The 27000-nt window shown below is 44.2% G+C and overlaps 1 protein-coding gene across 6 annotated transcripts in view; it reads right to left on the bottom strand.

The window, feature by feature from the left end:
* DIS3L2 (DIS3 like 3'-5' exoribonuclease 2) overlaps window positions 1-27000 on the bottom strand; it is a 345537-nt gene that overhangs the window by 248269 nt on the left and 70268 nt on the right. For all 6 annotated transcript variants that reach the window (XM_079782043.1, XM_079782046.1, XM_079782041.1 and 3 more), the window contains one exon: window positions 19841-20075. In XM_079782043.1, coding sequence (XP_079638169.1) covers window positions 19841-20075 — 235 coding nt within the window. The remainder of the gene's footprint in view (window positions 1-19840; window positions 20076-27000) is intronic.

The raw sequence follows: 27000 nt of genomic DNA, 5'->3' as shown, positions 1-27000 counted from the left end.
GTGATCATGACCAGAAAAAAAGAAAAAGACTTTAAAGAAGAAGACTGAATCACTTTAAGATCCATCAGGTCCCCTAGGAAACGAAAAATGTGCCACTCAAAAAAAGCTAATGTCTGAAGCATCTTTGATGGAAAATTGCTTCACCTTAATAAGATAACAAGTCTAGCTCTAAATGCAAATCAGATTAAGGCAAATCATTCCAGCCAGGTTATATAGACATAGGTGAGTCATTGCTTTTGATGCCAAATTGGCAAATCTGAAGGTTTTATAGTGGATCTTAGGTGACTGCTGTGGAGAAAAAGGACTCAGGTATTACTCAGGAGAGTGACTAGTTTGGTCCTTCTTTAGTTTCAAAATATGGAAGGAAGGAGTCTTCTGCAGAACATTTTCGAATACAAAACTCTGTTCTGGGAATTGCAGGTAGATGAAAGATAAGCAAAAAGTTACATGAGAGAAATGTTAAAAAAAACCATTCAACATAATATCAGTCATGGAATATAAACTGGAAAAAAAAAAGTAACTATAAAGAAGATCCACAGAAAGGACAGATCACACATTTAGTTGGAAGAAATTAGTAAAGGCTTGTGGAGAAAATATCTTGTAGCCGACTATACTCTAAAATGGCCCCAAATGATTCCCACACCTCCTAGTCTTCACACCCTTGTATAATCCCCTCCCTTCAAGTGTGAAAAGTACCTGTGTCTTGCTTCCAATCAATAGAATTTGGAAAAGACGATAGGATGTCATTTCCATGATTAGGTTACATAAGACTATAACGTCAGTCTTGATAGCAAGCTCTCTCCCTTGCTGGATCAGATGAAGCCAGCTGCCATATAGATAGGTCCTTGCAGCAAAGAGCAGCCAGCAAGGAGCTGAGGTCCTCAGTTCAAAAGCCTACAAGGAATTAAATCTGGCCCACAATCACATAAACTTAGAAGCAGATCCTTCCCAAGTCAGGCCTTCAGATGAGCAACACCATGATCACAGCCTAATGAGAAACCCTGAAGCAGAGGACAGAGTTGAGCCATGTCCAGATTCCTGACTAAAGGTAAACCTTGTTTCCTTCCTCTACTCATAACACTTTGGATACCAAATGTATGGGTTTTCCACACTAAGTAATTTCCCCATTCTCTTCAGACACAACCTGGGTGTCCTACAATTTAACTCAATTCTGACACTAAATACCCAGAGTTAGTACAGCCCCATAAGTGAAGGGCTCAGTCCCAAAAGACTTCCCCTCCCCCCTGCTTTTGTGATACCAAATGCAAGTAATGGGTCTCTAGGTTATCCAGACTTCTAAGTTCACTACAAAGTGGTGTGGAGGTTCCCATGACCCCTTCCTTAGGTTCAATAACCACTCACAGAACTCAGGGCAACACATACCTTACCTTTACTGATTTAGTACAAAGAATATAATAAAAGGCTGATGAACAGCTAGATGAAGATATACATAGGTTGAGGTCTTCAAGGCTCCTGAGCACAGGAGTGTCTGTTCCTGTGGAGTAGAAGTATAGCAACCCTCCCAGCACATAGATGAATTCACCAACCTAAAAGCTCTCCAAACCCCATAGTTCAGAAATTTCTATGAAATCCCATAGGCATGATCAATTTCATCAGGTAGGTATGATCAATTGTTAACTCAATCTCCAGCCCTCCTTCCCTCCCTGGGGGTTGGAGGGTGGAGCTGCAAATTTCAAGCTTCTAATCACAGCTTGGTCTTTCAGGTGACCAGTCTCCATCCTGAAGCTATCTAGGAGTCCACCAAGAGACTAGAACAATAGATGTGTCTATCACTCAGGAAATTACGAGAGTTTTAGGAGTTCTGTGTCAGGAACCAGGGTCAAAGACCAAATATTAGAACAAAAGATGTTCCTAGCACTGCTATCATTCAGGAAATTACAAGGGTTTTAGGAGCTCTGTGTCAGGAACCTGAGGCAGAGGCCAAATAAATATTTCTTATTATGTTACACTGACTCACAGAAAATGCAGGATAATAAATGTGTTGTTTTAAGCCACTACATTTGTGGCACAGCCATAGGTAATTAATACACATGTAAAAGGGCAGTTGATATTTGAAGATTGGAGGAATTTTCACAGGAAGAGATGAGGAATTGGGCAGCATACATGGCAGGAAGGAGGAAGCACAGAGGTAGAAGAGGGAAGGGACTGCTTAGGAACAATACAAAGCCTGGTGTGACTGGAACCAAGGTCTGAATGGGCAGGTGCAAGAGGCAACAAGCGTCAAAAAATGATTTGGAAACTGCCCATAATGGAATGCTATGTTTTCTCCTTTTTAAGACACTTTTTCTTCCATTAGCTCATTGACTTAGGCAAGAACCTATGAAGAAGCCAAGGCAACTATGTATTATGAAGGTGTGTTTTTGCTTTATTGCTGTTTTTGGGGGGTTTCTTTGGTTGTTGTTCTTTTGGTTTTTTACAAATAAGGAATATGAAGCACTAATAGTCAAGAATTAATGGCAAAAACTCTTGTTCAGTACCTTTTTTTCTTCCTAAGAATGTTGCCACATTTTGTTGGGTCCCCCTTTGCTGGTATAGATTCAAAGAGGGCTAGCCAGACAAGTTGGATCCTGGCCCCTAAGCACCAGGGTGGAGGGTCCTAGGAGCATTTGTACCTGGAATAGTAGGTACAAGGAGGCCTGGGTGTACTCCAGAGCCAATAGTGTAGCATTCTCAACTGCAGAAGCTGGTATTAAAGAGGCTTTGAAATAAGAAGAGCCAAAATGAGTGTCAGAGCCAAAGTCAAGCCTATCAAGTTCATGATTGCTGCTTCTGGCTCAAACAAATGAGTCAAAGCGAGGGGGGCTGGCTAAATGGGGGTCAGCCAACTGGGAGCAGAGATGGGAGCTGAGCTTTTTCACTCAGGGGACTAATGAAAGGGTGTGCGAGGCGGGTAGGGAGGAGACTGGTTCCACTTACAGGGATATGGATAACTCAATCATTTCCTAGAGTTTTTTAAAACTAATATCAGAAAACCAGGGACAATTTTCTACTGTAAAATGTTAAATAAGATCTGTCCTTAATAATGGACATTTTCTACCTAGTGTAGGACAGCTGTCAGTTCCCTCTCCCCATCCAGAGTCTCATGACCCAGTTTTAATTTTATTTTTTCTTTCCCCAACAGGCTTAGTTGAAATCTCAACATTATTCTAATTACCAGGCAAAGATTTCCCCTGGCATGTTTCTTCACAACTTGAAAAACTTAGTTAGTAGTTCTTAAGAGAGAATGGGCATTTTTAGAGTGATCCAAAGGGGAAATCAATGTCATTAAGATGGATCTGTAGGCATATAATTCTGCACAGTGGCAATGAAAGGGTCTCTAACCAAAACCAAACAAAAGATAATAAAGAAAAGTACATAAACCCTTAAGGAAGCAGGTTAAACACTTAAAATTATTTTTTAAAGGCTTCATTACTCAACTGAATAAACCTGGGATATGCTGACCAAAGGGATAAATTGGGAAGATCTACCTGATTGGGCCTTCCCTTCTGAAGACCTGAAAACTAACCTCACAGGCAGTAGTGCTCAGAATCCCAGCAGAGGGAAGTGGGATGAGTACATTAACTGTCCCCATCTACAGTTGATTCTGTTTCCCAGTTCAATAAAAACCAAACTGAACTTTTTTCTTTAAATCTATTTTTCCAAAATAATGTTTAAATACAAAAGAGAGAGGGGCCCTTCCTGAATAAAGGTTGATTTGAAATAATTGTGAGAATTAGACTTTTTAAATGAAAATTATCTTTAGTCATTTGATATTCTTGAAAGAGAGGCATTCTTTCATTTATTGAAAATACTCAATTTGTCTTAGCTCTACACACTTTTCTGTTAGGTCTTTTTTTGTTGTTGTTAATCCTCATCTGAGGATATTTTTTCCATTGATTTTTAGAGAGTGTGGAAGGGGAGAAGAAGAGACCGAGAGAGAGAACTGTTGATGTGAGACAGACACAGCGATTGTTTGCCTTCCACATGCATCCCTACCAGGGCCTGGGGATCGAGCCAGCAACCGAGGTATGTGCCTTGACCAGAATCGAACCTGGGGACCCTTCAGTCCACAGGCCAACGCTCTAACCACTGAGAAAAACCAGCTAGGGCTCTTTAGGTCTTGTACAGCACTCTCAAAATCTTTATCAGAGTTATTTCCCAACCCCTACCCTTGTCCCTAAGTTTTCCATATCTACCAGCTTTTGCCTTGGTTTAATAAGACAATGTCTACTTCATGTAATTCCAACTTTGAGTCATGTATTTGATAATCTTATCGATTTCCCATAGCTTTCATTGATAATGTTCAAATCTATAACTCTCACCATCCCTCTTCTGGGTTTACATTTCTATTTCCAATTACCTATTGGATGTCATGACTTCAATGTCCCCCATGTAGCTCAAATTCAACATATGATCAGAACATGAATTCACAGTCTTTCTTACCCCTGGTCATCTTTTTCTCACTTAAGAATGTCAGGTGTGTGTGGGGAGGAAGGGGGGGGGGGGTAATGGGGTGATGAGGACAAATATGTAATACCTTAACCAATAAAGAAATTAAAATGCAAAAAAAAAAAAGATATCAGTACCTGTGCAGTTGCTAAACTAGATATCAAGTTAATCTCATTCTTGAATGTTCCTCTGCCTTAAGTCCCATATTTGATCTGCCATTGAACTCTGTCAATTATAGTTCTGAAATAGTGTGTGACTCTATCCCTTCTACATTCCAACTGCCACTGCTCTCAGTCGGGTCTTCAATATCACTAGTCTTAACTGGTTCATGCTGTGTGCCAATTTCTCCCTTCTTTCTAATAATCAGTCTCCTTTCCTTAAAAACCTTGGATGATTTGGGGATCCAAACTCTTGGATGATCCAGATCTCTTAGCAGCCAGATAACTGGGCAAAATATCACCAGAGCCTACTTTTCTAGCCTCCTCTCCAGACTCCCCCACTGTGCATCCTGCACTATTTCAACTGTAGATATTACTCTACCTACCATCCACCTCTGTGCTCCTGTTCATACCAAAACTATTTTTCACCCTTCTTCACCGGGCAAACCCTTCAAGGCCCAGAGAAGAAGTCTTTTTTTTTTCCTCCCTTTTCCTCCCTCCTCCTTTCACCTTCCCCTCCTTCCTCTTTACATGGCCCTTCCCTCCCTCTGCTCATCAGTTCCTCTTCTCTACGTGCACTGTATGGTTACTAGCAGCTTCTGTTCCCTAAAGACTGTCTCCAGCTCTCACTCTATCTGACATTTGAGCTTCAGAGTCCTCAAGCTATGGAAGAAAAAATCTAATGGGTCACTGATGACCCTTGGGTCAGGAATCTACTCATGGTCTAACCAAGATCCGGGGGGCAAGGTTAGATTGTATGTACTGCTTCAGTAAATGCAATTCCCATTGAAGGGAACAAATGCAGGCAAGACCCAGAACATGTCTTTACTGAAGCTCTTCTTACAGACTAATTTCACCTTGAGGACAAGCATCTAGATTTTACTCTTTATTCAGCTTTCTTTTCCCAGCAAATAGAAAAAAGAAAAAAAAAGAAAAAAAAATCCCTCTGTATTCTCTTTGATACTCATTGAGATGACAGAACATTCAAACAAACTGGCTTATATATCAAAGGTGACTCATGCAATTAGAAATCCAGAAGTAAGGCAGACTTCAGGGTCAGATGATCCTGGGCCCACTTAGGGGCCCAGATTTTTTCCTGGTCTTCTGTCCCCAATACTTAGTAAGATGTAGAATAGCTTCCAGTAGCAATTAGGGATAAATGTTTCCTGCTTATATCTGTCAGGAAACTACTTACATCCCAGAACTCCTAGCAGGAATCACCCTGATTAAACAGATTATATCATGTGCCTAAGAGGAATAGTATGAAGCTACAATATTTAATATAATACCACAAAACATATATAGCTACTTAAAAGAAAATTAACTAAAATTAGAAACAATTAAAAATTTAGTTTATCAATCACACTAGCCACATTTCAAGTGCTCAACAGTCACATGCAGCTAATAGCTGCAATACTGAACAGTATAAATTAGAACATTTCCATTGCTGCAAAAAGTTCTATTGACATAAGGTAACCAAGTATATCAAGCAACTTATATAAGACAACCAAGACTCAGTTTGGCAGTCGGAGTCAACTTGCCTAAAGTTTAAGGAATTAGGAAAGAAACATGTCCAGATGAAAGTCTGGGAACATATGGGAAAGGAAAGAGAAAATAGACAGAAGGTGGGCAATGAACAATGTCTAATATATTCTTATAAAAAAATATTAATCTGATCTGGCATGATTTGCTCTTCAAAAAGTAAGACCACATGTAGAAATTGTCTGTTGTTATTATAAGGTAATTTTCTTTTATGAACTCACTAACTTCCTGTAGGACACTGGACAAGCCAAGTAACTTCTCTGAGCCTCAGTTTCCTCGTCTGTAAAACAAAAGGGATGAACTAGATCAGTTGTTTCTGACCTTTTAATCACAGCAGATTTTTTTATAAGTACATTTTAAAAGTGAATTTTTGCCCAAGATCTCACACTTTGAAGTATTTTTATTAACTGCTTTGAAAATTAATTTGCTATCTTGTTGTTATTGGGTTTTTTATTTTGTTTTGTTTTTACCAAAAACATGTAACTTAGAGCTTCTGATCAGCAAGAAATGTCACAATGGTGGGCAGGCATCATTTGTATCAAAGTGAAGTAAGTTTACCTTGCGGTCTTACTGAAAACAATTTTACTACTTTCACTTACTGTTATAAATTATTTATAAACAATGTCAAATGCTCCATTGAAAGCCCTAGGGATAGACCATCACCACATGTCAAGTACATGATCAAGTAGGACCTGTGCAGGTCCAAATTCTATGATTTCTATGACAATGAAACTATAAACAGTTATGACCCTTGTCACTAGCACAAACTTGCTCAATCTGGAAAGTACCAGAGAGAGGAATGAGTGAATGGACTGGGAAGAAAGATTTCAAGGGTGACTGAAATCTAGTGAACTAGGGACAAAAATTAAGAAGAAAATGATATCATCACATAAAGATGTTGATCTTCCCTTTTCATTTGTAAACCCAAGAAAAGTAGATTATTAAATAATCCAGGAACCAAGTATAAAGCTGAAAGCGAACAAGAGAATTAAGTGTGCTATATTGAAAAGGGTGCTAGAAGTGCCCCAGGGAGGATGATTCCAGACACTTTCAAGTCTTCATTCACCTCCACTGAAGAGAAGGGCAGGCACAAATAATGACTGACATGCTAGAATCCTGGGAACTCCAATCCTATATAATAAAAGGCCAGGACCATAAGTGGAACAACCAGAACAACCGCTCGACCAGTCACCATGAGGTGCACTGACCACCTCTCAGTCCCTCCCCTCTGCCCCACAGGCTCCGATCGCAGCCTGGGGCTTGGGGAACCACGGCGAAGAGGGCGAACAGGGTGAACAGGGCGGAGGGAAGGGGGGGGGGTGGTGGCGGTGGCCGGTGGCGGCGGGGCAGAACTGGGGACTGGTGAGTGGCGGCAGGCGGGTGGCAAGTGATGGTGGGTGGCCAGCGGCGAGCAGCAGTGAGTATCGTGGGGCGGCAGTGGTGAGCATTGTAGAGCGTTGCGGGGTGGGGAGTGTCGAGGAGTATCACAGGGAGGTGAGCGTCACTGAGCGTCACTGAGCTTCGCAGGGCAGCTGCAGAAAGCATCGTGGAGCATCACGGAGAATCACGGGGTGGGGAGCTTCGCAGAGCCTCGTGGCGCAGCCGAGACTGCAGCCGAGACGAGTGTTGCGGAGCACCAGGGAGCACCACGGGGCGGTGACAGGGAGACAGGGTGCACTGCAGAGTGTCACAGGGAGGGGAGCTTCACCAAGCGTTGCTGGGCGGCAGAGGCGAGCATCACGGAGCTTCATGGGGGGGCGAGCATCACATCACAGGGCGGCACTGGCAGGCATCGCGGGGCGTCATGGGGTGGTTGGGCAGGAGTCGTGGGGCGTCACGGGGCGTCGGACATGGCCCTGATCGCAGGCTAGGCCTAGGGACCCTACTCACGCAAGATTTCGTGCGCTGAACCTCTAGTTTCCAGATAATAGCATAAAGAATGTTTATTATTATTTCCTTTTATTTAAATTTCTATGCCCAAAAATTTTTTTTATTTTATTTTTTTTAATATATTTTTATTGATTTTTTACAGAGAGGAAGAGAGAGGGATAGAGAGTTAGAAACATTGATGAGAGAGAAACATCGATCAGCTGCCTCTTGCACACCCCCTACTGGGGATGTGCCCGCAACCAAGGTACATGCCCTTGACCGGAATCGAACCTGGGACCCTTGAGTCCGCAGGCCGACGCTCTATCCACTGAGCCAAATCGGTTTCGGCTATGCCCAAAATTTTATTTTAAAGCTGCTACCAAGAAGGCTGACAGATATGTCTATTCCTAGGTACTTTATTTATTCTATAAAATAAACTACTTGTAATGTTAGAAAAATATTCTGAAACCCAAGTCCCCTACATCTGCTGATGTGTCAAAGAAAAACTAGGCAAGTAGGTAGAAGTGACTCCATGATTAAAAAATTTTAAAAGGGCAAAGGAGGAAGTGGAAAGAATAAGCTGGAGAAAGAACTGGGCAAGCTTCAGTTATATTTCAATAATGAACAGAATTCATTACTATTATTTTAAGATTTCTTATAGTTCATCATGATTTTATATTTATGTTTACCCTTCTAATAAATATAATTTTAATAACAAAAAATCCTTTTTAAAAATCCACCTCCCTTAAGCAGCTAAATATGGAATTACCATATGACCCAATAATTCTACTCCTAGGTATGTGCACAAATAAATTGAAAACAAGGTACTCAGATACTTACACACCAATGTTCATTACAGCACTACTCACTATTCAATACCAAAAGGTGGAAACAATTCAAATGTCCATCAACATGGATGGATAAACAAAATGTGATATATACAGTATAATGGAATATTATTCAGCCATAAAAAAGCACTGAGAAAGAAAGGCTCCCCAATTCTTCCTCCAAAGTTAATAGAGCTTGATACCAAAATCACAATAGAAATAAACCATAGACCAATCTCACATTTTATATTATAAATACAAAAATAAATAATTATACTAAGTTAAATAAGCCAGACACAAAAGGAGACATATTATATGATTCCACTTATTATGAAATATTGAGAACAGACAAATTTACAGAGAGAAAGTAGATTAGTGGTTATCAGGGTTAGGGTAGGTGAAATAAAGAGTTACTGCTTAATGGTTATAGAGTTTTGTTTAGGGTGATGAGAAAGTGTTGAAATAGCAATAACAGTGTTACAGTTGCACAGCATGAATGTAATTAATACAATTGAATTGAATACATAAAAATGGCAAAATTTGTAGTATATATATTTTACCACACACACACACACACACACACACACACACACACACACACAAATTGAACCCACATGAGTTTCTGTTTGTTACAGAGCCTGTAGGGCAGGGAAGAGTTTGATAAACAATAGTTATTGCTTTCACAGAGGGGAACCCAGGGGCAGAAGAGAAGAGGTAGGCCCCTGAACTCTCACAGTCCCCTTGAAGAAACTCTTAGAATAGAGGGGTTTCTTTGAGGAACTAACTAGATGCCAATGACTCTATACTAGTAAACTATATTCCCAGTCAAACTCCTGTCATAAGCTTCAACTTGCATTTTCAACGACATAGGATCACCTCAGACTTAATGTATCTGAAAGTTCTTAGTAATAAAATATAAAAGCAGAAATTAGTTATTTATAATAACTAAATGGTAAAAATAAAGTTCTTTTAAAAATTAGGCAGATCACTAGCTAGCATTATAAAAATGAGGGGGAAATTGAAAAAAGTTATGATCACAGATGCACAGGAAATTGAACAACTGAAAAATGTCTACAACTCTAATATATTAGAACTAGAGGCCTGGTGCATAAAATTTGTGCACGGGAGGGGGGGTGTCCCTCAGCCCAGCCTGCACCCTCTCCAATCTGGGACCCCTTGAGGGATGTCCAACTTCCCGTTTAGGTGGGTTCGGGCCTAAACGGGCAGTTGGACATCCCTCTCACAATCCAGGACTGCTGGCTCCCAACCGCTCACCTGCCTCTGTCTGATTGCCCCTAACCACTTCTGCCTGCCAACCTGATCACCCCCTAACCACTCCCCTGCCAGCCTGATCAATGCCTAACTGCTCCCCTGGCTGGCCCGATTGCCCCTAACTGCCCTCCCGTCGGCCTGGTCACCCCTAACTGCCCTCCCCTGCAGGCCTGCCCCCCCCCCCAACTATCCTCCCCTGAAGGCCTGGTTCCCCCAAACTGCCCTCCCCTGCAGGCCTGGTCCCCCCCAACTGCCCTTCCCTGCAGGCCCGGTCAGCCCCAACTTCCCTTTTGTGCTGGCCTGGTCACCCCTAACTGCCCTCCCCTGCAGGCTTGATCACCCCCAACAGCCCTCCCTTGCAGGCCTGGTCCCTCCCAACTGTCTTCCCCTGCTGGCCATCTTGTGGTGGCCATCTTGTGTCCACATGGGGGCAGCTATCTTTGACCACATGGGGCGGCCATCTTGTGCCTTGGAGTGACAGTCAATTTGCATATTACTCTTTTATTAGATAGGCTATGTGGTTCAAATATATGATTTCCTAGAAAATATAAATTATCAAGATTAATGCAAGAAGAGGAAAAATTTCCTACAGAAACCAATAATCATTAAAGATGGAGAAAGTTGCTAGCTAAAGAAAGCCCTAACCCATGTTTCAAGCACAAGTTCTGTAAATGCTTCAATCACTGAGAACAGCTGGTCATTCTTGATGCTATTTTAACTATTTCAAAACATTGAGAAAGGCTCCCCAATTCTTCCTTCAAAGTTAATAGAGCTTGATACCAAAACCACAATAGAAATAAACCACAGACCAATCTCACATTTTGTATTATAAATACAAAAATCATTAATAATTAGCAAACAGAACTGTTACAAAATATGTTACATACCAAAACTAAACGAGGGTCATGGTCATATGAGGGATGCAAGAATTATTCAATGTTACATGTCATCATGTAAAAAGCCAAAGGGAATAATAGCATTTTGAAAAAAGTTCAAAACGCACTTAAAAAAATTTCAATATCCAGTTCTAATAGGAACTTTTAGTAAAAAAGAAAGAGGAAACTAGGTTAACTTGATCTCAAGCCAACAACCAGCCTTGTTCTTGAGGGTTTAATAGTAGAAGCATTCCCATTAAAGTCCGGAAGAAAACAATTACCACTATTATGTAATACAGTTCTTAAAGCAATGGCCAATGGAGTGATATAATAAGCACACAATTAGAAAGGAAGGGGCAAAAATCAATGTTTGCAGATCAAATTATTTTACAACTAGAAAATCAAAATAACCAACTGAAAAATGATTAGAAATACTAAGAGCACTCATTAAGTTAAAAAAATTCACAAGAACAACCACAATAGCTTTTTTTGTATCTCAACAAAGACCTGTGAGAAAATGCTAGAAAAAATACCCTTTCAAATTAATAACAAAAAAACACACAAAATACTCAAGTTTTTTCTAGTAAGAAATGTGTAAGACAATGCTATAGATAAACTACTAAGCATATTAAGATGTTCTAAGAGTTTATAATTCACAACGTGACTAGTTTTGATAAATGAAGATGTACATAGACCAGACTAGAGCCAAAACAGCAAAATAGGGCACAAGAGTCCCCAAAAAAGATTCCACAATTGGGTAAAAGAATTGAGGCAAGAGATTTTAGTCTGTAATTTAGCATTCATTCCTAAACAAGGGGGGAAGTACCAATCCAATAACCACTTAAAATTAATGAAATGAAGTGTTGAATATCCTAACAGTAAAGAATAATTAAAACATATACTAAAGTCCTGTTCAGCATGAACTATCACTTTCAATAGCTTAAACCAGTGGTTCTCCAAGTGTGGTTTGAGACCCTGTCAGAGGGTCGGTCCACAGGTCAAAACTCTTTTCATAATAATAGTAAGACATTATTTCTTCTTTTCTCTTTCATTCACGCATGAGTGAATGAAAGAGAAAACTGACCAGCAGGCCAAATCTAGCCAAGTCCACTCAATTACATATTTCCTACAGTGGCTTTTAGGCTACAGCAACAGAGTTGAATAGTGGTGACAGAGAAGTCTCTGTCCCTGGCCCACAATGCTAGAAATATTACCTGGCCCTTTACAGAAAACCTTTGCTAATCCTTACTTGAATGACTAATAGAATGTGCACTTATGTATCCTTGTGTTTTCTAGAGTTTTCTAAGATATTAGATTTAAAGTATAAACAAGAACATTTTAGAGGTTAATTCCTTTTTTTTTTTTTTTTTGTCTCAGTGTTTCAACTGTGATTGCATCTACTATCATCTCATTAACCTGATTAGGACATGGTCACCAAGATTCAGAGGTCAAAACTGTTCTTAAAATTCTGATGATGAAATACACTGAGCACTAACATTACATGACCAAGCTGTATCACTTGGACACGATGATCTTTATCCTTTGGAGTTTGCAAACCAGGCAGCCATTATCCACTCATTTGATACCAAAGAAAATTTATCAGGATTGCCCCCAGACTCTAAACAGATGGCATATTTCTGTGCTGACAAAAACACGACTTCCTGGAAAGTGGTATAAGCTCAGCATCGGGAGGCTGTGGGACTGGCCCTACAAAAGGGGCCCAGGTGTTTGGCCCACTGTCTCTCAGAGGCTAAGGACAATGCAGATCATGTTGTCTTCCTAGAAGAAATTATTGTGTAGGTCTGAGATGCCCAGAGAAATTTTTCTCTTCATGCAACAACAGGAACTTACTGCAGACAGCTAGAGCAATTACTCACTTACCAGAGAAACTAGTAGTTATCTTAAAAATATGAATGTTTCCTGGGCAACAGGGATATATAATTCATACACATGCTCTATGTAACATTTGCTTTGAGAAAAGAAACGTGGTATTAAAACAAAAGTAAGCAAATATAAAAACACTCTTTTAAACATAAGTGTAAAACAAGATAAATAATCCATTTGCAATTGCAACACAAAGCAAAGAACCTTTCTAGAAATCTAAGGAAATGTTCTTAAGGTTATGGTTTGTTTCAATAACAAATTTCAAAACCTTAAATGGTGCAAAAAGTACTAACATCTTAACTGTAACCAGATTTTATATTATCCAGACAAGAGAATCTGGTTAAAATATCTTTAAAAATCATGATTTTTAAAAGAGCAAATTGCAATTTTCCTAAATATCAAGAGGGCAAGAAATGAGAAACAGCCATGTGGTTTCACAAACTCTCTATTTAGAGGCTAGCAAAAAGGAGAAATTTGTACCAGATACTGAGGGAAGGATTAAAGCTGTTCCCTCAGTCAGGGCTAGTAAGGAAGCAATATAAATAACAGTAGGATAGGAAAACCATAAAAAGAGTAAAGGAAAAACATGCATGCAGTGGACTTGTAAAGAATTCAATGTATTTATTAGTAAGAGAGAAGGAGAGGAATTACAATAGAGGACAAATCAAGAGCACATTTACACAAACAAAGGGCAAAGTGAATTATTAGTATCCACCCCGGGCATCAATCTGCCATCACTTCCATCCATCAGTATTTCCTTGCCCTTATATTGGTACCAATCACTAATGAGAAATTAAGGCATCTTATCCCTTCACCTCAGAGTCCAGAAGAAAAAGAGCTACTAAGGTCTGCCAAGTCCAATCATCAGAACTCCATTTCTACAAAGTAGTTTGGGGCCAAATAGTTAAATTTTAAAGTGCTCCTTTGCCTGACTTCGGACTACAAATATCTCTCTCCCTTGGTGATCTTAATGATGAAGGATTTGGCTTGTTAGGGTCCTAGTTATTTCCCTCTTCTTCTCATAGAAAAGACATTAACTCACAGTACTGACGCCATTACGATAATATACATGCACTCTCAAGAAGAGGGTCACATCACAGTATCCAACTGTTTTTAAAGGAAGAAAAAAAGAAACAACAGAAGGAAATTGGCTGAGCCCTGAACATTGAAACCACTAAGTAAGTCATAAAACAAAAAGAAACTGGGTGCCCTCACGTCACCACACCTGATAGGGCAGTGAGAAAGTAACAGCCTCTTCAATAAAAAAAAGAAAAGAAAAGAATTTCAAACTTGGAAAGTTAAGAGATACATGCTTTTAGAAAATGTTCAATGTCCCAAGTCACTACCTAGTCAGCAGTGGAGAACCAGCCTGATTCTTAGGCAGCCACCTACTGAAATCACCCCCAGCTTTATTCAGGAACTCAATGAGCTGTGCTTACCAGTCCCTATCACAGGGTGTCTGCTGAATATCTTCCTTTAGTAATCTTCTGGCATTCTTCTAGCCTTTAATGGGGACTGTGCCAGAAACTTCTTCCTCATAAAAAAAAAACAACCTAATAATCTAGGCAACCTAGCCAAGTTAATCTTTTCCATTTCATAATATACATAAAACTCAATTTGGCTGGAAAATATCCACCCTGCATTTAAAATCTCTTAGAAATCTATACATTGAAATATTCCAATTTTCATTACTATTTTCCCTTACACTTCCCAGTGTGTGGTCAGGTAGAGCCCTTGGTCACAGCTCCTTGCCATGTGTTTGCAATTGCTGTCCTCAGCATTCAGAGGACTCATGGCTTAGGTTTTGATCAGAGAAAATAAGACTGGCTTTTTTAAAAGGCTTAAAATCAAAAGACACTTTGTAAATGTGATTTAAAAAGGAGTCATAAACTAAACATGACAAGCATGAAGGCCTTACAAACTGAGAGACTAAAGTAACCACATAGGGTGGTCTGAGCATAAAACTTCCTAACTAAAACTGGGTCACAATGGATAGTGATGTCCTAGGCTGGAGCCTTCTTGACAAAGATCAATCTTTAATTTTAAAATTGTCCATTGACTTTGTGCATCACGCGACCCTGGGTCTGGGAAAGGCCACGCGCCCCTGGGTCCGGGTGAGGCCACGCGCCCCTGGGTCCGGGAGAAGCTGGATCCTGGGTCCGGGTGAGGCCGTGTGCCCCTGGATCCGGGTGAGGCTGGGTCCCGAGCCCGGGTGAGGCCACGCGCCCCTGGGTCCGGGTAAGGCCACGCGCCCCTGGGTCCGGGTGAAGCTGGATCCCGGGTCCGGGTGAGGCCGTATGCCCCTGGATCCGGGTGAGGCTGGGTCCCGGGTCCGGGTGAGGCCGCACACACCTAGGTCCGGGTGAGGCCACGCGCCCCTGGGTCTGGGAGAGGCCACGCGCCCCTGGTTCCGGGTGAGGCCACACGCCCCTGGGTCCGGGTGAAGCTAGATCCCGGGTCCGGGTGAGGGCATGTGCCCCTGGATCCGGGTGAGGCCACGCGCCCCTGGGTCTGGGAGAGGCCACACGCCCCTGGGTCCGGGTGAGGCCACGCGCCCCTGGATCCGGGTGAGGCCACGCGCCCCTGGGTCTGGGTGAGGCCATGCGCCCCTGGGTCCGGGTGAAGCTGGATCCCGGGTCCAGGTGAGGCCATGTGCCCCTGGATCCGGGTGAGGCTGGGTCCCGGGTCCGGGGGAAGCCGCGCGCACCTGGGTCCAGGTGAGGCCACGCACCCCCTGGGTCCGGGTGAGGCCACGTGCCCCTGGGTCCGGATGAAGCCGTGCCCCTGGGTCCGGCCGAGACCCAACCAGAGGGAATCGAACCTGCATTACCACCATTTGTCCACCATCCAGAGCTGAGGAGTCAGTGCCGACATGTACACATAAGGAACTGGTGGACATTGATATTGGGTCTCAAAAGAACTGTTGGTCCAGAAAGAAACTCACTACAGACTGATTCATTTGCCTGTCAGCATAACTATTATTGCTCATCTCACATTCAGTTCATATAAGTATATCTCTAGTGACACATGATCTCGCTCATCTAGGGGAAATGATGAACAACATAGACTGATGAACAAGAACAGAACCAGAAACAAGGAGGCATCGATCGGACTATCGGGCCTCAGAGGGAGGATAGGGGAGGGTGGGGGGAGGGGGGAGAGATCAACCAAAGGACTTGTGTGCATGCATATGAGCCTAACCAATGGTTAAGTTCAACAGGGGGTTGGGGCATCCGTGGGGAGGGGTGTGGGATGGGAATGGGGGGATGAGGACAAATATGTGACACCTTAATCAATAAAGAAATTTAAAAAATAAAAAAAATAAAATAAAATAAAATACCTTATAAATGTCAGAATAATCTTGTTTTCCAGACTCCAGAATCCCTCATTGTTACCTTGTTCCTCCACATACACTCTCTGTGCTATAAATGTTAACTATCCTGTACCCACCAATGTAAAAGAAGTATGTGAATCTTCACTTGCTTTTTATCCAATCTCAGAGGTTTCGCAGCTTTGCTTTCTTCCTCCCCCTTAATCTACCACCAACGAATTTCATGTAACCTTCCTAATGTCTCCTCTGATTATCATGTATGAAATAAGCTGCAAAACTGCCATTCTCCAGAGCATTTTCTTTTATATCCTAACTAGAAGCCCAGTGCATGAAATTCGTGCACGGGTGGAGTCCCTAGGCCTGGCCAGCAATCAGGGCTGATTAGGTTCCCCACCTCCCCACCTCCCTGCCTCCTCTTTCCCTCACTGCCCATGTCAGCCACCACCCACCCCCGGTTCCCCGTACTAGCCTGGGGCCCAGCCCCGATCAGGCAATCGGGACCTGCCGGCTGGGAGAAGGGACCAGGAGGTTGGCCAGCAGGCCCCGATCAGGCAATCAGGGCCTGCCGGTGGGGGGCATTGGGAGGGGAGGAGGAGCCAACCACCACCGCAGCGGGCGGGCGGCGGGCCACTTGGGGCCTGCCGGCCAGAGGGAGGAACAAGGGGAGGGACCCAGGAGGTTGGCCACCAGCCCTGAGGAGGGATCCAGCCCTCAGCCCCCCTGGGAAAGGGGCCATGTCCGCCGCCACACACCACTGGTTCCTCGTCCCAGCCTGGGGGCCTGGCCCCAATCAGGCGATCGGGGCCTGCCGGCCAGGGGGAAGAACCAGGAGGTTGGCCAGCAGGCCTTATCAATGATCAGGGCCTGCAGGCTGGGGTCAGCTCCTGCGTTGAGTGTCTGCCCCCTGGTAGTCAGTGTGCATCATTGTGACTGGTCGTTCTGGTCGTTTCATCATAATGAGTGCTTAGGCATATATATATATATATATATATATATATATATATATATATATATATCTTACCTAATAATAGACAAACATGTAAATTGACCGTACCTCCTCCACTACACCCACAGCCAATCAGAGTGAGTATGCAAATTAGATGGCCAAAGACAGCGGCCACCCAGCTGCTCCAGGCACGGAGTGGCCAGGTGGGGCAGGACACCTGCTATGACAGGGATCTACAGGAGCCGAGTGCCGCAGCAAAGACAAAGATGGAAGACTCCAGCCAGAGTCTGCAGCAAAGACAGACTCTGGCCGGAGCGAAGGCCTGGGTCCTGGGTGCCGGAGGAAAACCGGTGCTGGAAGCCAAGGGAAGAAAGGCCTATTGCACAAATCTCTTTGTGCAATGGGCCTCTAGTAGATATATAAAAACTCAGAGTCCATAACGTCCAAAACAACCGAAGGCTGGACCGAACACCGGAAGTCAGTCCGGCAGTCAGTGGGGCTGCGGATCAGGCCCAGAGAGAGGCCCAGAGAGAGAGGAAGGGTCTGATCCACAGCCTCCATGGCAGATGTTGCCTCTCTCTTTCTTTCCAGGCTTCGCCAGCAGCTGTACTTCTGTTTCTCTCCAGGCCTCCATGGGGGCTGCTGATCAGCTCCACCTCTCTTATCAGGCCCAGAAATAGGCCCGGAGACGCTGACTGGCACAGAAACCGACCAATCAGAACCAAATCTGGGTGAACTGTGAGGAGCCAATGGCTGCCTAGGAGGCAGAGCTTTTGACACTGACTGGCATAGAAACTGACCAATCAGAACCAAATCTGGGTGAACTATGAGGAGCCAATGGCTGCCTAGGAAGCGGAGCTTTTGACCCTGGCATCGAAACCAACCAATCAGAACCAAATCTGGGTGAACTGTGAGGAGCCAATGGCTGCCTAAAAGATGGAGCTTTTGACGCTGACTGGCATAGAAACTAACCAATCAGAACCAAATTGGCCAACAGGGGAAAGCAGTTGGGAGAGAGATCAGGCCGACAGGGGAGGGCAGTTAGGGGCAATCAGGCAGGCAGAGGCAGTTAGGGATAATCAGGTGATCAGGATGGCAGGGCAATTAGGGGGCGAGATCAGGCCGGCAGGTGAGGGCAGTTAGGGGCAGGCAGGCAGAGGCAGTTAGGGGCGATCAGGCAGGCAGGCAGAAAAATTAGGGGCAATCAGGCAGGCAGGCAGAGGGGTTAGAGGAAATCAGGCAGGCAGGCAGAGGCATTTATGGGCTATCAGGCAGGAAGGCAGGTGAGCGGTTAGGAGCCAGCAGTCCCAGATTGAGAGAGGGATGTCCAAGAGGGATCGGGCCTAAACCAGCAGTCGGACATCCCACAAGGAAGGGGTCCCTGATTGAAGAGGGTGCAGGAATGCCCTCTCCATGCACAAATTTCATGCACTGGGTCACTAGTATCCTATCCAATGTAATAAAAAGGTAATATGCAAATTGACCCTCACACCTTCATGTCCCATGATGGCCGCCCCCACATTGTCACAAGATGGCCAGCAGGGGAGGGCAGTTGGGGGCGACCAGGCCAGCAGGGGAGGGCAGTTGGGGGGGGCCAGGCCTGCAGGGGAGGGCACTTAGGAGCAATCAGGTTGGCAGGGGAGGGCAGTTGGGGGCAATCAGGCCGGCAGGGGAGCAGTTAGATGTCAATCATGCCAGCAGGGGAGCGGTTAGGCATCAATCAGGCCGGCAGGGGAGCGCTTAGGGGGATATCAGGCTGGCAGGCAGAGTGGTTAAGGGCAATCAGGCAGGCAGGCAGGTGAGCTGTTAGGAGCCAGCAGTCCTGGATTGTGAGAGGGATGTCCCAGATTGGAGAGGGTTCATGCTGGGCTGAGGGACACCCTGCCCCAATGCACAAATTTCATGTACCAGGCCTGTGTGTGTGTGTACACACATTTTTATTGATTTTAGAGAGGAAAGGAAAAGGAGAGAGAGAGAAAGAAACATCAATGATGAGAGAATCACCAATCGGCTGTCTCCTGCACACCCCCCACTTGGGACCAGGCCGCAACCCAGGCTATGTGCCCTTGACCAGAATCGAACCCAGGACCTTCCAGTCTGCAGTCGGACACTCTATCCACTGAGCCAAACCAGCTAGGGCCAGGGCATTTTCTCAATTGCTTCCCAGAGATTGTCATCAGTTTGGCTTAAATAAGACTTTTTCTTAGGCTGGATGTTCTTTCGTCTAAATAAAAATAACCTACTTATAAAATTTAAAGTGGTCCATTTCCACCACCAATTACATAAATTCTTTTCAAATGTATTGAGTTAAAGAAAAATACAGGATAAAATGAAGTGCTTTTAATAAGGACTTTAAAGATCAGTTTACTTCTATTCATATCAACCATAAGGTAGGGCTGACCTAATCACAGGAAATTTCAGGTTAGCTATCAACACAACTCAAAACCTATTAGGAAATGACAACAGCCATCACTGACCAAACAAACCACCAGTGGCATTGCTGTCCTTCCTCATAACCAGCAGCTGTAAGTTTATCAAAGATCCTCTTTCCTAAAAGCTGATACAGGTCAGAAATTGGAAAGATACCAAATGTGTTGTTTGATTAATTCTGGAGCACAGAGAGAATTCCAATACCTAACATGATTAATTTACTAAAATAAAATGTCAGATAGCAGTCCAGTACTCACCTTTTTCATGAACACAAACTGAGAGTTTCTTAATACCATCAACCAGAACATTTTGTGTGTTGCCATGTCTATCTTCTGAGTCGCTGTCATCAAACTGAGCCTCTATAATGACATCAGGACTGTCATTATGGCCTTTCAGGGACTGTTGCAGAAGATGGCTTCCACAGATTTCCTCAGGGAGATCTGATTCATAGGCACCTTCTGTTTCTTTGTCACTGCTCTCTGGTTTAATTACCTGAATAAAATAGAAAAGTTCTGCTAAATCAAAGGAAGAAAGGGCAAGAGCAGATTTTTCCCTTTTTCTTTCCTAACGAAAAACTGCATATTCAAAAGCTCCAACACTGGTCACTCACCATGTAGTTTGAAAAAGGGGTTAAAAGATGTTCTTTCGTCTACATAAAAATAACATCCAATATCGGGCCTAAATCAGCAGTCAGACATCCCCTGAGGGGTCCCGGATTGGAGAGGGTGCAGGCTGAGTTGAGAGGAGCACCCCTATGCACGAATTTCGTGCTACGGGCTCTAGTTTTCAATAAAATAGCAGGAATTAATAAATAAATCAAGTCACTTGAAACTGTGCAACTAAAATATAAATTAGTATGTTGCACTTTAAAGGTATTTTCATTCTATTCTGTTATCTCAGTACACACAAGAATAGAACAGTCTAATAGTTGAGCACTGACTTATGAACCAGGAGGTCACAGTTCGATTACCAGTCAGGGCACATACCTGGACTGAGGGCTTGATCCCCAGTGTGGGGTGTGCAGGAAGCAACCAATCTATGATTCTCTCTCATCATTGATGTTTCTATCTCTCTCTCCCTCTCCCTTCCTCTCTGAAATCAATAAAAATATATATATTTTTAAAAGAATAGAACTAATGTTGGGAGGCATAGATCATCATAAGATCACAGGATACAAAAGGTATTCTAAAATTATTCTATACTGGTTAAGAGTAAGGATTGTGGGATTCCTTAGAGAAATGGCTAATTCAAGTGCAGAAGAGAAAATAAACAAGATTATCCTGGACCATCGTGTCATAATTGGAAAATAAGGAAGCTATCAAAGGTTCTCTGTGGTCATTCTTAGAAAATTCGAAGCATTTATCCTATATAGATACATTTCCTATATCTCAGGTTAACCAAATAATTGATGAGGTAAAGTGGTTCTTCACAGAGAGTTTGAGCTAATTATCTGTAATACTTTCAACAATAAAGATAAAATTAAAAAAAAACAAAAGGCATTCAATACCACCATTTTACCTATTGAAATAATGGATTCAGGATATGATCATCAATGGTCACTAAAACCAATAAGTCATAAGCTGATGGGGATGGAGTTTTATAACAGACCAGAAGCCCGGTGCACAAAATTCATGCACTTGGGAAAGGGGAGATCCCTCTGCCCGGCCTGCGCCCTCTCACAATCCAGGAGCCCTCAGGGGATGTCTGACTGAAGGCTAAGGTCCGCTCCCTGCAGACCTAAGCTGGCAGTCGTACATCCTTAGTACTGCCATGGAGGCGGGAGAGGCTCCCGCCACCGCCACTGTGCTCGCCAGCCGTGAGTCCAGCTCAGGGCTTTTGGCTGAGCGGCGTTACCCCTGTGGGAGCGCACTGACCACCAGGGAGAAGCTCCAGCGTTGAGCGTCTGCCCCTTGGTGGTCAGTGTGCGTCATAGCAACCAGTCATTCTGCCGTTCAGTCTATTTGCATATTAGCCTTTTATTATATAGGATGGACCAGAGTGGAAATACCTGACCCACTAATCAATATAAATATTTTAAAAAGAGAAATAACCCAAGTGCTTCCTCATGTACCATAATAGGAAGTACATACAACTAACTATGAAGTACTTTTTGCCCCAAAAGTTGAACTTGAATCTGATTTGATAAAGGGAACAGAGTAACACATTAAACAACACCAGGGCAAAGATCCTTTTACACTTAACCCCTAGGTAATTGCATCTGGTTTTATGGCTTTACATCTCTATATGTCATTAATTCCCTAAATTAAATGCCTATCCTCAACCTTTTCCTTCAATTCCAGGCTTATATCCAACTAGAGGCCCGGTGCATGAAATTCGTGCACGAGGAGGGGGGGAAGGGTGTCCCTCAGCCCAGCCTACACCCACTCCAATCTGGGACCCCACCGGGATCGGGTCTAAACGGGCAGTTGGACATCCCTCTCACAATCCAGGACTACTGGCTCCCAACTGCTCGCCTGCCTGCCTTCCTGATTGCCCCTAACCGCTTCTGCCTGCCAGCCTGATCACCCCCTAACCACTCCCCTGCCAGCCTGTTTGCCCCCAACTTGCCTCCTCTGCCAGCCTGGTCACCCCTAACTGCCCTCCCCTGCAGGCTTGATCACCCCCAACTGCCCTTCCTTGCAGGCCTGGTCCCTCCCAACTGCCCTCCCCTGCTGGACTGATCGCCCACAACTGCCCTCCCTTGCAGCCCTGGTCCCTCCCAACTGTCCTCCCCTGCTGGCCTGATCACCCACAACTGCCCTCCCTTGCAGGCCTGGTCCCTCCCAACTGCCCTCCCCTGCTGGCCATCTTGTGGTGGTCATCTTGTGTCCACATGGGGGCAGGATCTTTGATCACATGGGGGCAGCCATCTTGTGTGTTGGAGTGATGGTCAATTTGCATATTACTCTTTTATTAGATAGGATAGAGGCCTGGTGCATGGGTGGGGGCCAGCTGGTTTGCCCTGAAGGGTGTCCCAGATCAGGGTGGGGGTTCCCTAGGGGCGTGGGGTGGCCTGGGCGAGGAGCCTGTGGTGGTTTGCAGGCCAGCCACGCCCCCTGGTGACCCAAGCAGAGGCCCTGGTATCTGGGATTTATTTATCTTCTATAATTGAAATTTTGTAGCCTGGAGTGGAGCCAAGCCTTTTGCTCACTCTGTGGCGGCAGCCATTTCTGTTGGGATTTATTTATCTTCTACTAGAGGCCCGGTGCACAAAATTCATGCACGGGGGTGGGGGGTGTCCCTCAGCCCAGCCTGCACCCTCTCCAATCTGGGATATCCCTCTCACAATCCAGGACTGCTGGCTGCCATCTGCTCGCCTGCCTGCCTTCCTGATTGCCCCTAACCACTTCTGCCTGCCAGCCTGATCACCCCCTAACCACTCCCCTGCCAGCCTGAATGATGCCTAACTACTCCCCTGCCAGCCTGTTTGCCCCTAACTACCCCGCCCCTGCAGGCCTGGTCACCCCTAACTTCCCTCCCCTGTAGGTCTGGTCCCCCCCCAACTGCTCTCTCCTACAGGCCTGGGTCCCTCCCAACTACCCTTCCCTGCAGGCCCAGTCGCCCCCAACTTCCCTCCTCTGCCAGCCTGGTCACCCCTAATAACTGCCCTCCCCTGCAGGCTTGATCGCCCCCAACTGCCCTCCCTTGCAGGCCTGGTCCCTCCCAACTGCCCTCCCCTGCTGGCCATCTTGTGGTGGTCATCTTGTGTCCACATGGGGGCAGGATCTTTGACCACATGGGAGCAGCCATCTTGTGTGTTGGAGTGATGGTCAATTTGCATATTACTCTTTTATTAGATAGGATAGAGGCCTGGTGCATGGGTGGGGGCCAGCTGGTTTGCCCTGAAGGGTGTCCCGGATCAGGGTAGGGGTTCCCTTGGGGCGTGGGGTGGCCTGGGCGAGGGGCCTGTGGTGGTTTGCAGCCCGGCCATGCCCTTGGCAACCCAAGGGGAGGCCCTGGTATCTGGGATTTATTTATCTTCTACAATTGAAACTTTGTAGCCTGGAGCGGAGCCAAGCCATTTGCTCACTCTGTGGCGGCAGCCATTTCTGTTGGGATTTATTTATCTTCTATTAATTGAAACTTTGTAGCCTTAAGCTGAGGCCTGGGCTGGCCAGGGTGTGAGGAAAGCTTGGCTTCCTCCATTGCCGGGGAAACCCAAGCCTCCCTCCTGCTCTCTGTGGCCGTAGCCATCTTGGTTGGGTTTATTTGCATATTTGCTCCTGATTGGCTTGTGGGAGTGGCTTGTGGGTATAGCGGAGTGGTGTCAATTTGCATATTACTCTTTTATTAGATAGGCTAATTGAAACTTTGTAGCCTTAAGCGGAGGCCAAAGCAGGCCAGGGCTACAGAAGCTTGGCTTCCTCCATCGCTGGAGGCAATCCTATCCTCCTGCTCTCTCCAGCTCCGTGGCTGAGGCCATTTTTGTTGGGATTTATTTATCTTCTATAATTGAAACTTTGCAGCCTTAAGCGGAGGCCTGGGCCGGCCAGGGTGTGCGGAAAGCTTGGCTTCCTCCATTGCCGGGGAAACCCAAGCCTCCCTCCTGCTCTCTCTGTAGCCGCAGCCATCTTGGTTGGGTTAATTTGCATACTTGCTCCTGATTGGATGGTGGGCGTGGCTTGTGGGTGTAGCAGAGTGATGTTAATTTGCATATTGCTCTTTTATTAGATAGGATTCCCTACTAAATCTTCATTTGTATGCCAGTTGGAACCTCAAACAACAGAGCCCACTCCTCTCCCAGCATTCCGTCTCTCCGCCGATGGCACCAAACTGTGGCATTACCCTTTGCTCTCTCTCTCTCATGCCCCACATCCAATCCATCAGAAGAGCCCATTGGTCCTTCCTTTATAATGTATCTTCTTGACATTTCCACTGTTACTACACAAATCCAGGCAACCTTTAGCTCCTTACTGAACTACTGAAATAACTGACCTCCTGGTTTCCATTTTGGGCTAAAGTAGTTAGAGTGATCCTTTTAAAACATAAATCAGATCAAGTTCTTCTCCCAACAGCTCCCCAACATCCTTCTATCACCATGCCAAAAGGCCTTATCAAATCTGGCCCATATCTATCTTTTTCATTTTCTACTTCTTCCTTTGCAAATTATATTCCAACTAAAGGCTTGATGCATGAAATTCGTGAACTGGGGGGTGGGGTGTTCCCTCAGCCTGGCATTCAACCTCTCGCAGTTCGGGACCCCTTGAGGGATGTCCACCTGCCAGTTTAGGACCGCTCCCTCTCACAGTCCAGGACCCCTCGCTCCTTACCATCCACCTGCTCACTGCTCCTTACTGCTTGGCTCACTTCTCCTTAGCACTGCCTCTGAGGTGGGAGAGGCTCCCACCACTGCTGCTGTGCTCGCCCACCATGAACCTGGCTTCTGGCTGTGGGAGTGCACTGCCCACCAGGGTGCAGCTCCTGCATTGAGCGTCTGCCCCCTGGTGGTCAGTGCGCATCATAGGGACCAGTCATTCTGGTCGTTCTGCCATAATGGTCACTTAGGCTTTTATTATATAGATCCTAGAAATCTTTTTGATAATCCTAGAATACCGAAACCTTCCATCTTGAGGTTTTCACATTTGCTATTCCATCTGGAAAACTCTTTCCCCAGTTATTAGAGGGCTCACTCTCTTCATTTTGTTCAGGTCTCTGCTCAAGTATCCTCCTCTCAGAAAGGCCTTCCCTGATCACATTAATTGAAACAGCATCATCTTGCTGTCATTATTCTACCCTCTCACCCTGCTCTATTTTCCATCACTGTACTTATCACTACTTGCGAATACATTACATACTTATTTACTTTCTGTCTCTCAAATAGAATTTAGGTTTTATGAGCACAGAGACTATTTTACTCACTGCTGAATTTCAAGAGTTGAGAACAGCATTTAGTAACCACTCAAATATATATTGATTGAGTGAGTGAATGAATGTACTAATTAATTAGGAAATGACTTATTCAGAGTCCATCTTCCCTGATAAACTGTAAACTCCATGAAGTAACCATGGTTAGGCCTGACACAGTGTGTACTCAAGTCTCACTTGAATAAAGAGCCAGAGATGGCACACTGCATCTAACATTTCCACATATTGATCTATCCATCTCATAAGACCTATCCAATGCCTTGGATTTTCTATAACCCAGAATCCATCACATAGTCCTCCCCATCCCATTACCCTCACCTGTCCAAGGTAAATAAATTCTCCCGTTTTTAAAGTCTCAAAGCAATTTATTTATACCTCTTCTATGGCACTTCTCAATTTCTTCACTATATTAGTATTATCTATGTATATGATTTACCTCACCTGTTAAGACTATATGCTCACCAATTATATCTTATACATCTTTGTATATTTTCTACAACAACTTGTATAATCAATCTAGGTACTCAATATCTGATGAATAAACAGATGAATAAATGGGTATAACAATGAAGAAAGAAATATAAAAGATCATTAGGATGCAAGAGAGCTTTCAGAACAGTTTCTAGATATAAAAGTATGAGGGTTAGAAATTAGGAGCCAAATTTTCCTGGGATATGTAAAGGAAGAAGCCTTCTCCTGTAGGACTAACCTCGAAAAAGTTGTAAAGTCTAGTTCAGTGGTTCCCTACTTTGCAGTTTAGCAGATCCCTAAATCTGAGAATCAGATGAAAGCCATAAGCCTTCCTCCACAAAAAAATGCATATCTACAAATAGAGAGAAAATGCTCTGTAAGAATGTAGAAGTAAGGAGAGAAAAGGTCTAGTGATGAAAGCTACTAGTTCAGGTTGATCAATATTTTAGAAAGCTCTGGGCTCAGAGAAAGAGGAGTGAGGCCTGTGGAGAATGGATACATTACTGACCTGGTTAACTGAGGACTAAAATTCCTCTGGTTTCCTCCACAACCCTGAGACAGCGTGGCAGCTGACTGCACTTATTATTCCAAGTGCATGCTGCAACTGGGATTATAGTTCTACCTTAGAGAGTTAGTCTAGTCTCTGAAGGACAGGACAGAAATGGGTTTGTGAAGGAATCAAATCACTGGGTCATATAAAACATTTTCACTCACAGTCTTGTTCCATGAACAAGGTAGGATGAGCGTCACATAAACTCTGCTAATAAAAATATACTGAAAATATAGGCAGAGATCAACTGGGGAGTACTGATCTGAAATTAAAGTGTCACTTGCAGCTACTAAAAGTGATCAAAAATAGCACACTATAATACTAAATTTAATTTCCTTGAACTCCCCTTCCCCAAACACAAATGCACACGCACGCGTGACAAACACTCAAAGAAACATTTGTCAGATACACCCTGCAGTTAGGTACACCCTACTGAGGATAGATCCGTAATCTACCTATTGTCTCTTCTTGGAAGATAAAATAGGATGATAGAGTGGTGTGGCAGTGTGATAAGGAAAAGATGATCCCCTT

Source organism: Cnephaeus nilssonii (assembly GCF_951640355.1).
Source record: "Cnephaeus nilssonii genome assembly, chromosome: 10".
NCBI classification, from domain to species: domain Eukaryota; kingdom Metazoa; phylum Chordata; class Mammalia; order Chiroptera; family Vespertilionidae; genus Cnephaeus; species Cnephaeus nilssonii.
This window is presented reverse-complemented; position numbering and strand designations above follow the sequence as displayed.